Source organism: Leptonotus elevatus, chromosome 9 (genome assembly GCF_054856555.1).
Source record: "Leptonotus elevatus isolate MCC_2025b chromosome 9, RoL_Lele_1.0, whole genome shotgun sequence".
In the NCBI taxonomy this organism is placed as follows: domain Eukaryota; kingdom Metazoa; phylum Chordata; class Actinopteri; order Syngnathiformes; family Syngnathidae; genus Leptonotus; species Leptonotus elevatus.
In genome coordinates, this window is record NC_141247.1 from 9,069,252 (window position 1) to 9,084,687 (window position 15,436).

Here is a 15,436-nt window from a genome sequence, read left to right on the forward strand (position 1 = left end):
TTAAAAAAAATGCGTTTAGTGTAAAAGCCGAAAGAAAAATTGCAGTGGATAAAAAACAACAACAGTGCAGTATTCTTTGAAACCACATGGGGGAGGTGTTGCACTGTATCTTCATGAAGAGAGGCATGCATGATAGTCTTCATTTGGAACTGTTTCACGTCGTAATATTTATTATTGTTGCATTATGAACCTCTTAATTGCAAAAAAAAAAAGAACAGTCGGTAAAATTATGAAAAACAGCAATGATTGTGTCGGGATTAGTTCAATTGGAATCGAGGGTTTTAATCATATCCTTGTCATAATGGCATCTTATCGCAGTGTCTTTCAGGCTCATTTTGTCATTTTATGCACCACTTACTCATTCTGCAATTTCAACATTAAAATCTCATCATTTTGTATCTTATAGACTCTCCGTCCCTCCCACCCTCTCTCTCTCTGTCTCCCTCTCCCCCCTCTCTCTCTCTCTCAACCCCCCCCCCTCTCTTTCTATCACTCACTCTCTTTCAAACTCTCTCTATCTCGCTTTCTCTTTCTCCCTGTGTGTGTCTCTCTCTCTCTCTCTCTCTCTCTAAATGTCTCTCAAGGTCTGACCTAGTTTTGGACAGCCTCCACACACTCACGCACAATCGCGCGCACACACGCACTCCAGCCTACACACACCCACACACACAGGTTTGTTTTACTATCTTTGTGGGGCCATCTAATTGACATAATGCATTTCCTAGCCCCTTCCCATAACCCCAACCACCCCTATTCCTTACCCTAACCTCAACCATAACCCAATTCAAACCTAAACTCTAAACCCAAGTCTTGACCCTCAAAAAGAGGTCTAAACTTGTGGGGCCCAGCAAAATGGCCCCACATGGACGGGTGGGCCCCACAACTCTGAGAAATCCCGGAATGTTGGCCCCACTATGTGACAAAAACAAGACCACACGCACACACGCACTTACACACATGTGCGCGCGCACGCACACACACACACACACACACACGCACACACACACCTACACACACATATACAGTGTTTGATTTTGATGTTTAACACACTAGACAGGGGTGTGAATTTTATGTGTGTGAAGTTGTATTTTATATCAATAAAATGGCTGTATTGTTTGTATCAAGGTCGTGGCCACAATGCTTATGGCCATTCCCATGGCACTCAGAGGTGAAATGACACACTTCATCTGTGGGGATGAGGACAAAGCAGCAGAGATCTGAATCTTAAATTCTGCCGCGTTAAATAAGATATTGTTGTCTCTCCTCATCCTCTCTGTTGGAGCCTGCTCTTTGTACTTGCAGAGTGTGATGCCGAGTAATGCTGGCATGTTGCCTTAGACCACACACACACACACACACACACACACCCACACCCCCCCCCCACACACACACACACACACACACACACACACACACACACACACACACACACACACACACACACACACACACCCACACACACACACACACACACTATTCTTGTATATGCACACATTGCCAGCAGCGCATCCTCAAATTTTATTTTGTGCTCCATTTTGACGTGTATGTGTTGATCTGTTGTCGTCTTAAAAACATGCAAGCTTTTGCGTGGGAGACAGTGATGTCACACAAAGAAGACACAGTTAGAGCGCCACCACACATGCTGAGTGAGACGTTTGGACCATCTGGTCAATCATTTCTCAAGACAAGGCGTAAACAGCAAAACGTGCTGCTGGGCACGTGTCACGGCAAGTGCAGTCGGGATGGTCATCCACTAACATTTAATGACACGCTTGTTCCTGGCCTGCTCTCAAATGAAGGTGGATGACAAGCTTGGAAACGTGAGCAGAGTTGTCAAAGAAAGCTAACGATATTCAATATAGGAGAAAATTGGGAAAAAAGTCAATTCAATTGCAGCTCAGTGGGACTAATGATTATTTTTGACTTAATAGGCCTATTATCATATTCATTAAATTACGGGTTTTGTATTTCCTGGTTTAAAAAAGTTTTGGCACAGTGTAAAATAATTAACTTGTTTAGACGTGTTAATTCAACTCTGTAGAGTTTGGAGCTATATAAACCCGGAAAAAAGTGTTGAAATTGGCTCTTTAGGAGTCATTTCAACACTTGACATTTTGCTGCTTATGTTTTATCCAGTTTCCCTTTTCTTCACATTGAGAGTCAGAGCTTCTTTTTTTTTTTGCACCACGTTCCAATGGTTAGCCGTTCACTTACCCCGAGTAACCTGGCCCTCCATGAGCCTGCTTGATTTGGACCTCCAGGGAGCCACCATGAGCTCCACTTGCAGCAGCCACAGAGGGAGCCTGCTGTTCGAGCTACTCTCGGGGGCCCCCTGGTGGCCAAAGGTTCGTAAACTTATTGTAGTTTTCTGCTTTGCTCTACTCAACAACCATGGTGCCCTTTCTGGCCAGAGGTGGCAAAAGTACTGGCAGACAGAAGTAGGAGTAGGCCTACAGATGTAAGATAAGTCTCTGGCTCCTTTACTTCAATATTATTTTGTTGAAAAAGGACATACTCTGAAATTTCTTAAGTAAAAAAGTAAGAAATCAGCTTTGCTAATACTGTAAACTATAACAGAAGATGCTAAATGAGCTCATGGTAACTGAAAAATGTCAAATGCAGAGAATTTGTGAATGACAGAAGCTGGCAGAAGGCACATGGTATTTGCCACATTTTAGATGGGGAATCTCTTGCTTCTCTCAATTTGTTGCATCATCATCATTAATGCTCGCTGTTTCATATTCCCCCGTGTCTTTGCTGTCTGCATTTTTCTGTCCTCAAGCTCCCAAGGTCTCAATCCCTCTATTAATCAAGATCTCAGCACAGTTGACTTTCTAGTTATGTTTTTTTCTTTTTTAATACTTTTTTCTTTGGAATCATTATTAGGGATGTTCAATGTCACTTTTTTCAGGCCGATACCAGTACAAGTACTCAACTCTTGAGTAGTCACCAATACCAAGTACCGATACCACTATAGTGCTTTTGATACATAAAACGTTCCCCCCAAAACAATGACAGATAATAATCACATGTTTCAATTAATTGCAGTTTTCTATTCGTCTTATTTCTAATTTAGGGTATTTAGGGGTGGTGGGACTCAGACTCAGTCAGATATTTAAAATGTTCGCTATGGCACTGTCACTGAGTTGAGCGAGATGAACAAAGGATCCTCTCATTCCAGCTTCTGAGCTTTTATACTTTATGCCCCCACTTTGAATCAGAAAGCTTAATTTACTCTTCTTTTTTTTTTACAGTGTGGTGATTAACTAAAAATAAAATAAAATAAATAAAATCACCTTTTATGTGTGTAAATGTGAGGTGACTCATCAGACAATTAGGGCGTAATCTTCACAGAGTTTAGAACTGTATTGCCAGATGAAGGTACAACCATTTAACTGTATTTCATTAAACCTGACACTCACTTTTGTTCACCATAGACATGAGTCTTTATAAAGAAACGTTTTTGTTTTGTTTATGCAGTTTGTGTGCGGCGCGCGCGCGCGCGAGTGTGCGTGTGTGCGTGCGCGCGCGCGTGTCTCCCTCCCTCTTCTGCCTCGCTGTCAGCTTGCCTCGACCACGTAGCAGATTCCTGGCAGAGGCAGCCGCTTGTGTCTACTCTGCTTCTCACTCCCTCTCTCTGTCTATGTCTCGCGCACACGCACGCACGCCGCGTGTGTCACTTGCCCATGTAGAACCACGTAGCACCAGCTTTGGATTCTAAACAGCCTCACAAACGCCAGCCGAAGCCCGTCATGGATCTTTTCGAACTGGACTTTTTCCGAGACTGGGAGCTTGAACAACCATGGTGAGTTATCTCTTTTATTGTGTCTGTGATGTTTTTTAAATTCAACGTGGCCACGAAAGCGCCTCCAATGTAAGACTTGTGATCTGGTTTTTACGAGTGATGGAGATAAAGCCAAAAGTGGGTCCCGCTTAGCGTCTTCCTTTGTGTCACAGATGTTGCAAATGCATGCGTGCACACGCGTGCAATACCGGCTTTTGGAGTCTTATTGTGCAATGATGGAATGTTGGATGTGCCGATATAGTGGTCAGCGCAGCCACATGCAAATAACACGATCACGTGCACGGATTGTTAACAGGTAGCAGGAAGTTCCACAGTGTGTGCTTGTTGTGGCATCACACTGTTGCCAGAGTTGCAAGTGCGTCTGCGTGTACAATCGTGCACGAGTCAAGTTGCAATGGAGGGATGAATGGGCATCATTTGTGCTCTGAGTAAACTGCAGCCTTGAGCATCCGCCGGGTTGTTCGATCCCGGTGGAACGTGTTCAAGAGAAGTCATTTCAAAGATTCGAGACATTATCAGCATTTGAATATTTGTAGCGTGCGGATGTGTTGTATGCGGTTTCACAACATATAAGGCCACCTGAGCATGAGATCACGCAAAGAATATCTTTAGAATAAAGAATATCTTTAAAGATCAATAGGCCTATCTATCATCACATTATATTTATGATGACAATGCATCAGTTTAATAGCATTTGATTATTTTCTATAATAAGACCAATTATTCATTTATTTTGCCAAAACTGTTACCCCTTTACAATACAATAAAGGGGTATTTATCATATTTCGCTGAGTTAACCAACATCTTAAAAACATATCTCAGTAGGATGCACTACAAACTACAGCCACAATAATAAATACGCTGTGTTGTTAAATACATCTTGGTCAGCATTACATGATTGTCTTTGCAAAAGGCAGACATGTGAGTTTTTGATACAACTATTGAATTGCTAAATATGTTGTGCACGTGTAGCAAAGGTGACTGATGGATGTCTGTCAGTCATAGGTAGTCATAGTTCCTAGAGTCGGTGTGTCCAAACTATGGCCCGGGGGTCATTTGTGACCCACTGTCCGTTTTTTAGCGGGTCAAAGATTTGTGAATTCAGTATATCACATAAGTTGTCATCATTTATTGAAACTTGTATACTATATGATATATTACATAACATTGATACAATGTGACACATTTTCATAATTTTGTGTGAACTTGTGAATCATACGCTCCCTTGATTTATGTATTTATTTTTGCAAAAAAAAAAATATTCTTGAGAAATTCTGCTTTAAAGATTGTCATCTTATTACAGATTGCTCTCCTTTTGGTCCTCAATATTGAATTCTACTCAGGGCAGGGCCGTATCTATTCTCTTAAGTTACAGGGGTTGAAGGCTCCATCCAAAATCATGAAAAAGCCCAAACTGTTTACCTTATTATAATGAAAATAATTAAAATACATAATTGTTTGATGGATTGGTTTTAGCGTGTTTAATTAAGTCGAAGAATGGCATAGTGGTCCTTGCATCCTTCAATTTTTCTTTATGTGGGCCTTGGAGGAAAATGTTCGGACACCCCTGGTTTAGGCTGTTTGCACATAACATGATGAAAGAAATGAGGAAACAGTTAGCAGTGACATACAGCTCCATAAATACTGTCTTGGCTCAGTTTTTTGATAGCACATTTCATGGTCTTTTTATCCTGTTACTCAAGAGCTCAGTTGAAGGAGCATCATATTCCGTTTCACCACATCTCCAGGTCAACCATGTGTTACAGCGGGGCCACAATAACTTGGCTACAGTGCCGCTGTTTTGACCGTGTGTTCTATAGCTGGAAAATCTAAGCAGGGGAAAAAAATGACACATGCATGCACACAGCGCTGTCCCTCAGCAGCCACCATGGAAGGCCCTGGAGCAAGGTACTTAACCCCCCGCTGCTGGAGCGGAGCAGCTCAGGGCTGAACAACAAGCTCAGGGTGTCTACACGTTGCCCTCGCTCTGCCACCAGTCCATCACACAGCGGCTGACAGCTGCTCCTGATGGGAAACGGGGCTGGCACAGACAACGGCTTTATTCCTGGAAAGAGAATATGGAAATGTGTACAAATGAGCGGTCTGAATAATGAACCCCGCTCGGGTGTTAACGTGTGGGTTAAAGTGTGTCAGTCGCAAGTGCATGATTGCTTGTGCACCGTGTGACATGACAGCATGGACAGATCACAGTCGTGAGTCACCGTTTGTACATGCGACTCCAGTTAAATGTCCTTGCTGCATGGGGCCGGAGAAGCCAGAGAGGAGCACACTCAAACTTGATACTGTAAAAAAGAAAAAAAAAGAAATACAGCATTTTACTGGCAGCAGTGACCCAGTAAAACACTGTCATTTTCTACAGTGTGCTACTGCAGCTATGATTTAGTGTAATACTGTTAATCACTATATTTTATATTATTGATTACAACAATTACTGGATCACTGTTTCCAGTAAAATACAGTAATTTATGATGACACAATAAAATACTGTATTTAAAAAAAAAATCATAAATCTTTATTTTGGCAGTAGTGATCCAGTAAAGCACTGTAATTTCCTACAGTATTTTACTGCATCTATGATTTACAGTCTAATACTGTAAATTTATATCCAGTTAATTAATTATTGTATTTCATATTACTGATTACAGTATTTTGCTGGATCACAGTTTCTAGTAAAATACTGTAATTTATGATGACACAATAAAATATTGTAATTTGTTTTTTATACTAAATCTGTATTTTAACTGTATGTTGACTATATTATGAATTTATTTTATAGAATGTACTAATGATTTTTATTAAATTCTTTAAAATAAAAGCCAATAAGTATGCTTCCCCCAAATTACATTTATTTTGACCGATCCAAACTGTTCCGACTTTAAAACCTTAAACTGTAGTAGACATTCCAAAGAATACATGATAAAAGAGTAAGTTGTAAGATTTTATACTAATATAAAAAAAACACATGTATTTACAACATATAACTGTATGATCTCATTATAAAATGAAGTAATATTAAAGGCATCAGAAGCAGGCGTGACTATCATCAATTATCTATCTGTACTGTGTTTTCACTTGTGTTGTAATTGGTTCTTCACTGAAGGCTGCACACTGGAATGAGAGGCAGCAAAATGAGGTGCAGGCTTTTACGCACAGCAATAGATGGAGCTGCACAATCTAATGAGAGCCTTTACAAGAGCTATATCACAAATTCGTCCTTTAGAGGATAACTTGAATTGCACTCAGACATCCGCCAAGGCTGAACAATCCTAAAACATGTCAGCGTGATTTGTTGGCTGTACATCATATTGGCCCAGGCATTAGGTTTCAACTCTTGTCCGAGAGGTGAAGTTTAAAGTTTAAGTTCATGGGTGCAAAAAATCCCAAAGTTCTTTTTTTTCCCAATACGGCTCCATCTGCGCAATATTGTTCTCCTAATGCAAGTGGACTGAAACGTTAAAAGTTAAAAGTGGTATAGTTTGTGCTGACAGAGCCACACTGCATTATAATAATGCCTTGACTTATGAATTTAAATCAGTCCATAACCATGCTTGTAACTCAAATCATATCATTAACTCATTTACTGCCATAAATTCATAAAAAAAGAATATAAAAAATTAAAGGCAAGAGGCGATAATTTTTTTAAAATTGTAATTAATCGCATGACTTCACTAGTTAACTCACGATTAATCACACATTTTACATCTGTTCTAAATGTACAATAAAACAATTCTAGGTTTTCATACTCTTGTTAACAAAAGTGGGAAAAAAAGTGTTAAACTAACAGAAATAGTTAAAATGAATTTTTGACGTTCATAGCTGTCAATGGCAGTGAATGAATAAAAAAAGAAAAGAAAAGATTATAAAAAATTCAGGGCGTCAGGCGATTAAAGTTTTTAATCACAAATTTCATATCTGTTCAAAATGAACAATAATTTTTTTTTATAGGTTTCATACAATTGTTAACAAAAGTGGATTTTTTTTTAAAACTAATAGAAATAATTCAAATGAATTTTTGACGTTTATAGCCATCAATGGCAGTGAATGAGTTAATTAGCGCTACCCTTTGAAATGAATGAAAATGTCATTAATCCATTCCAGCACAATTCTCAAGTAATTTCTTATAGGTCAGGGTGAAAAAAAAAAAGAATAAAAAAAAGCGAGGGCCGTTTGAGGTACAACTGTAATCTGTTTACCTTATTGCCATACGTGACAAAGGCAGAATTTTAGGAACACATCTGCAAACAACCACAATATTGAGGTTAAGATAAAATTGACAGCGTCAATCAAAACTGAGCTATACTGTCGGCAGATTTTTAATACAGCTCTTGTATCGAGTGTAACAGACTGCTGAACTTCATTTCTGAGTGTAAACTTGATCTTACTTTTTGTATATTCATAGCAGAGAATGAAATGTAATTGTGTTTGACAGCAACGAAACACATACACGAACATTTCACACCCCACTTTTGCATCAAAGCATTCACTGTATTAATGACTGCAAATGAGTTAAGAGGTGTATTTACAACAAGAAGAAGCAGCATGTGCAACCCCTTGACTAAAGTCCACTTTTTTTTTTAAATTGTTGGTGACAATTTAAAGGCATTTGACTACAAGAATAAAAATGTTTGAAGCATATTTGATGCTCGGCTGCTGCGAGGCAGCCCCCTGAGACGGGATGGGAAGAGTTAAAAAGCAATACATTCTGTGTTTAAGTGGTTGATAAGGACGTACATCAAAACATCGGAGTCATCGGCAGCAACGTGCTTGATAATAGGGGCAACCAAATCCAGCACAAAGAAGATGATAGCTGTTCTTTGTTTTACCTGCGACCATGATGCTTTTCCTGAAGCGACATGTTTCGTTTCGGCTTTCTGGGGGACAATCAGCTGAATGAAATGCAAATCACAGCAGCTCAGTTGAAATGTGAAAATACCAGCCAGTTCATTTTAATCAGTCATTATGAGAGCGCCCTGGTTTCACGTTTCCATAGAATTAGCTTTTTGCCAGTCGGAAGACAGAATGATGGAAAAGTATTGTCAGCACTATCCAATGAAAAGCATACATTGCCAAATGACGTGTTAAAAAAAATGGATCCAGTTTTTTCCATTGACTTTACAACCCATGATTGGCAGAGCATTACATTCCCACATTGATTCAATTACCTGCTAATGTGGTATGCACAGGGAAACAATGCATGCAAATAATCTACTGTAATTTACCTTTAATTGATTACAGACACACTCTTAACTGTTTACGCTCTTGACAAGTTAGAAGTGTATGAGGTTAAAGAAACATTTCCCAGAGCAGCAGCTCCCTCATTAACGATGCTCAAACCATGGAACGCGTTAGAAATACAAATTATTCTCCACACATTGTGACAGCCGGGGCAGAATGGAATCAGAGGCCGGTACAGTGATTGTTTCAGAAAAACATGTTTGCTTGGTCATGTGCTGTCTGGTAAATTAGCCAGTAGCCACATATAGTATGGGAGCCTTATAAACCAGGATACAATTGTTATTTTAAAGTGTAATAAGTCAGGTCTTTGTAAGAAAATACTTTTAAATTCTAGTAAACTGTAAATTTCAAGAAAACAGCGAGATACAAAAAACATTTAGGTCTTTAAAATTCTACTATCTTGTGAATTTATGAAAAAAGACATTCAAATAATTGATTTATGATTTTTTGAACTGATATCAGCCTATGAAAAAAAATAATATTTTTTTTAACCAAGCCCTAGTAAGTAGATGTCGTCCTGGCTCAATCTGCCACCTACTGTAGTGGATGTGCAATTACACTTTATTCTATAACAGGGGGGGGGAGAACAAAAACTTTCACTGTGATAACATTCCGCTCCCTGGCATCGCACAGCAGCCCCCGAGGGGGGGCAGCCCACTATTGAGATGGACTGCTATAGACCCACATGTCACAAAGTAGGGGGAAAACAAAACAAAACACACACACGTCGCTCTGGCAACTAAGTTAAACATTGACACCAATAATAAAAGAAGAACAAAAATGCATAAAGTGAAAACACAACTTTGTACAGTGAATAGGTTTTAGGATGGCAACAGTTTGACCATTAAACAGATGAATGCTCTATTTTTTCCTATGAAAAATAAAATTGCTCCGCCCAATAAATCAGAGGTGGATCATATGGTGTTTAGCAAAAATGCTCCACTTTGTGTACATTATTACATTAGGTCAGCATTTGCGACTGTATAGGATCAGTTTGCAAACAGTTTTTTACTTTAGAATAAATAAGGGCATTGCGATTGGCTGGAAAGCTGGAGTATGCTGGGAAATGGATGGATGATAAATATGGACATTGGTCATTATTTTGATCACGATCCAACCCAGTGATTGGAAATTGAGCTGCTTCTTAACTCATACCGTTTGCTCATATGTGGAAGCACTTTTGATGTCGTTTGCTGAATCAGCGTTGTTCAACATTAAAAGGAGATTAATGCAGCCACTCAGTTAAAAACCAGCCTGAGCTGAGAAACGTTTTTTTTTTTATGTATTTGCTGCATTTGTTTTTCCAAATGACTTGTTCTTTTTTGGAAATCACTTGCATCGTAAGAAGTCAGGCGCTCACATTTGATGTGCGCTTTGTGTTTGACAGCGGATGTTCCTTCCCTGCAACAGTGTAGGTGCCCTCCTTCTCATCGGTCCCCTGCTTTCAACTCTTCTTGCTCTCCTCCTCTCATCTCACTCCTTGCAAGCGGATCTGTGAAAGCTTTGTATGATTGTGAGCGGGCTTCCATTGTATGTAACCTGTTCCCGACATCGTGTAGCTGGCTAATTGTAGCGCTGGAATCAGGGGGAGGTGGCGGAGGATGCTAATTGATGCTGATTGTGATAGTCTGCACAAATGAAGTAGGTGATTAGAGAATTGATGTCATATAAACTCACTATGAGGTTCCCAGCTGGGCGTTTTGCAGTCTAAAAGTGCACATCTGCATGAAAACACCCCGATTACTGTTATTATCGTTGCTTGATTGAATTGTTTGCCTTTTCTTTTGCACATGTATTAGTGATAGCCGAAAAACATCTTTTGCTGTCTTCAGCCCAAAAAGTGAAGGGATAAGACTTCAATACGCCAACATAGAGTCAATTTGGAATGCATGTATTCAGTGTTCAGTCTCACATTCCTACATTCAATCTGCCTTTCAATGCTCACGAGCTCTCAATCAGCACAGTCACACGTGCAAGCTTCAAATCCTTCATCACATTGAAATCTGCACCCCCGCTTCATGATCAGGCTACGTTTGCCAAAACAGCTCCACTTGATGCTACTTCACACTAACATCATCAGCGACTCCGAGGCTGTGAAAGGAAGCTGTGTCTCATTTCGTAAACTGCCAAGAATTCCCAGAAAATGCTGAAAGAAGGTTCTTTCTAGAAGGAAAAATTGTCCATTTTATCTCATACATATGGTGAAATGACCTCACGAGCCCTCACATCACCTGGGGTTCATCTGGGACGGGAACCTGGAAAATCTAGGGCCAAGTGCAGTCTAAATGTGCACTAACTAAGGGTGGAGTTTTTAATTTTGGTATTTTTATAGAGCACAGGTAGAAAGCTGTGTTTGTGCCGTTGTGGGAGTGAACACAGCTGACTTACTTCCTGGTCAATGAAAGCGGCTCCAGTCATTCCCTTCAAATTCAGCACAGGACAGAGGTGCACAGTCTTTGACAAAGCAGAAATAGCCTTCCTGGAGTCCATGCAGAAGTTCCAATGTGAGCATAAACTTGGCCAGGGCGATCACAGATGAGTCCACTAAGTTTTGTTCAGGGTCGATATCAATACCGATTATGAATAGTCAAGGAGGCCGAAACCTATATTTGGAGCCGATCCTTATTTTCACAAAAACTGAAAATATTGATGTAGAAAAAAATTAAAACATCAACTCTTAATTTCATAGATTTTTTTTAAGCATATGATTATTGAACAACTTGATTTGCAAATTATTAAACTTAATTAATAGATAGCTTTCTTTGAAAGTTCAGGGTCCTCCCAGGGTCATTAGCATGTCTTGAATAGTTAAATAGACACGTACATTTCCTCTTATCGTTTTCTACAGTAAAGAAATTTTTCCCAAATTTCAAACAAATAGGAAATGTAAAATTTGTTAAAACGTGTTCAATTGTTAAAAAACAAAACAAAATAAAACAAAAAAACTGAAGGTGCAGAGAGTTTACAGGGTCAACAGCATCTCTCATAAAGTTAACTGAAAATGTAAATTGCTTCCTGAAGTTGAGTTCGAAATTGATCTATTATTGGCCGTATGATTCTTCAAAAAGGCAGATGCCGATATTTGTCAAAATGCTGAATATCGGCGCTGATAATTGGCTCGGCCAATAATCAGTCTATCCCTATCACAGTTCACTATTGTGAAGTGGGCGCTTCGAGGCCGCCTTTGTGACCGTGTGTGCCACCCGGGCCAGGTGGGCGTTCCAAAAGATATAACAAAGATGATGATAATAAAAATGAGCTGATTTCTACACTGATTTAGAGGGTTTGATGCTGCTGTCATTTTTATGAATGAAACGCGATGACATCCACCACACATATCAGCAGAGTGTAGAATCTGTCTGCCTGCCCCTCAGTCCAATCCACTACCTGCGCCACAACTTAGACCTACTCCAGCTGGTCTAAGGTAGAGCTTAGAGCTTACTTTTGTTCGTTCATCCTCAGATTTGATGTCTTTCTTTATTTGGGCACTTTGTCACTTAATTTTAATTAGAGGACATGACTTATAAGCTACAGTATGTCCAGGTGTCCAGGTCTTGCCTTTACCTTTAGGAAAGTCAGTGGCCTTTGCCCAAATTGTTTACACTAACACATTATTCAGCCACTACCCAAAAACAACTATCTGTTCACTTTCAAAATGAAGAGGACTTATTTATGTCCATATAGAGTATGATCATTGCTATCATGCAACCCACTTGCCTGATTATTACAGGAGTCAAATCTCAAGGATAGAGGAAGTGAAAGGATACATAATTAGAGCCTCTCTCACCATGTTGCCATCTCTGCGGACCAGGCAAGTTTGAACTGAATGCTAATGCCAGCATGCTAACATGATTGCAGTGAAAATGCGAACAAACCGCTGATAAATTTCAAACATGAACAATTCTTGATGCCAAAGGAGATTTCATATTATTCACAGTTTTGAAAGTATTTATTTGCTTGCCTCAGTTGTTTGCAAGAATGATTTATAAAACGGTGTTGTATAAATAAGGATAGTGCACATGTTTTAGATGTTACAACATTAAAAGACTTCTGTTGCTGATTTACTGTCCTGAATGACATTCTTATGTTGTCTGACATAGCATACATTTACACTTAAAACACACTAAAATGAAACAAGTGCAATTATAGTTAGCAAACTAGAACAGCAAATCTAAAACTGGCTTAGCAGCAAAAAAAAGAAAAAAAAATAGAAGTATTGTATTTTGCACAGTACTGGCCAAAATAGATTTCAATTAGCAGTGTGCAGTTTCTTCATCGCCGTCATTTACACCACAGCAGGAAACACCATCATTATGTGTCTGGTGATCCCAGAGGTCACATGTCTCCTTGAAAGGAGTTCACACATGTTTAGCTGCATGATTGCGTCCCAGCAGTCAGGCTGAGTAGATCAGCTGTAGCTGTTGGGGTGTGACACTTTAAACTGCTTTATTATTTTTTTTATCATCTGCTTTAAAGGTTCTGTATGTACTGGGATTAACGTATGTGATCAATTCCAAGAATTGTTATGATCAACAATTAGTAGTCAAGGAAGGAACATTGCACGTTATTAACTCAAATGAAATGAAATGAAATGAAGTGGCTCGACAATTGGAAAAGTATGCAAGTGTTGATTTGAATGTGAGTTTTATTGGTTGTCTGCCTTTTGCCCAGAGTCAGCTGGGACAGCCTCTCGCTCGCCGTGGCGGCCATGAACAGGATAAGCGCTAAAGAAAATGGATGAATAATTCAACATAACTCACCGTGAGAGCACACAGTAGCTTAGTGAGTTGCCTTTAAAATAATTACAACTAATGATGTGGAACATTTTGATGAACAAAGGCATATATCTATGGATAGGGATATGTTTAAAGCATTTGTCTTGCACTGACAAATATTTTGGTTTCATTTATCATTTGAAAATTACTGACTGCATTGATTTTCACTGTAAAGCCATTGTTGCTCTAAAAATCTTGGCTGGTAGGCATCATAACGCAGAGCAAACAAAAACATCTAATGAGCTTAAATGAATTCAGTCACTTTATTATACAAGATGCTCGAGCTGACTCTCACACAAGGGCACAAGAGAACAATACACAAAGAAGCACTTAGTGTAGGTACAAAGACCAAATAAGAAATACGCATATTGAACATAATATTAAAGAAAAACAGCCTCTTAATGGCTTATGTGAAAGAATAAGGCTTATGTTGCAGTTTTTCCTATATATATATATATATATATATATATATATATATATATATATATATATATATATATATATATATATATATATATATATATATATATATATATTTGCACATTATCTTGCAGTTTTCAAGAATAGCAGAGCATATTTGAAAAATTAACTCATCAGAAGATTTCTTATAAACCAATTTTTGGTTTGTGGTATCAAACTAATACAGAGCATATTTACCAGAAATTATTATCAGATTGAGTAAAATATTTATAGAGCTTGGAAATCACTTTTGCAAATAGTGTTGAAATTAAGTTAGGAACACACATGTGACTTGAATTGAATCATAATCTTCAAGCATTTGCTTTACTTCTACTTTAGTCTTGGTAATGTAGTGTTTTTTTGCCAGTAGTATTTAAAATGCAAAATTACAGATTTTAAAGAGTATAAATATGAATCTTTGTTAGGGATGTTCAATACCACTTTTATTCAGACAGATACCAGTACTCACCTCGAGTAGTCACTGATACTAATACCAAGTACTGATACCACCACTACTACTTTTTATAAATAAAAGTTCCCCCCAAAAAAACAATGATAGATAATTTTAAAGAAAAAACTATATATATCTTTATAGCATTTTCCTTAAAATTGAATGAAATTAATGGCAAATATCTGTTCTTCTAATTGATCATTTTTGATAGTTCCTAATCATAAAATGACTGTCCCAAGTACCAATACCTTGAAATAAATCCGTGTATCAGCCCGATACCAATACCTCATACTCGCCCATCCCTAGTCTTTGTCAAAAATTATATTATGATATGTATGAAATCATTTTCAGTTACGCCAAAATTTCGGATGTTTTCTGTCACCCTTAAAAAATAAAATACAATAAAAAATACAATAAAAAATACAATAAAAAATACAATAAAAAATACAATAAAAAATACAATAAAGAATACAATAAAAATACAATAAAATACAGTAAAAAATAAAATAAAATAAAATAAAATAAAATAAAATAAAATAAAATAAAATAAAATAATTTCCATCAACTGCAAATGCAGCTGGATAGTTAAACCCATAAATATGACATTAATATAGTTGTTATTAATTGACAAACTCCAGTTGTATGAAACCATTTTTAAAACAAAATATGTCAAATATGTGATATACTATG

General features: G+C 38.1%; 1 protein-coding gene across 1 annotated transcript in view; it reads left to right on the forward strand.

The window, feature by feature from the left end:
• The first annotated feature begins 3,607 nt into the window (after window positions 1-3,607).
• The window catches only part of aff2 (AF4/FMR2 family, member 2), a 142,194-nt gene continuing 130,365 nt past the window's right edge, over window positions 3,608-15,436 (forward strand). The window contains exon 1 of the mRNA XM_086085697.1: window positions 3,608-3,805. Coding sequence (XP_085941823.1) covers window positions 3,753-3,805 — 53 coding nt within the window. The 5' untranslated portion in view covers window positions 3,608-3,752. The remainder of the gene's footprint in view (window positions 3,806-15,436) is intronic.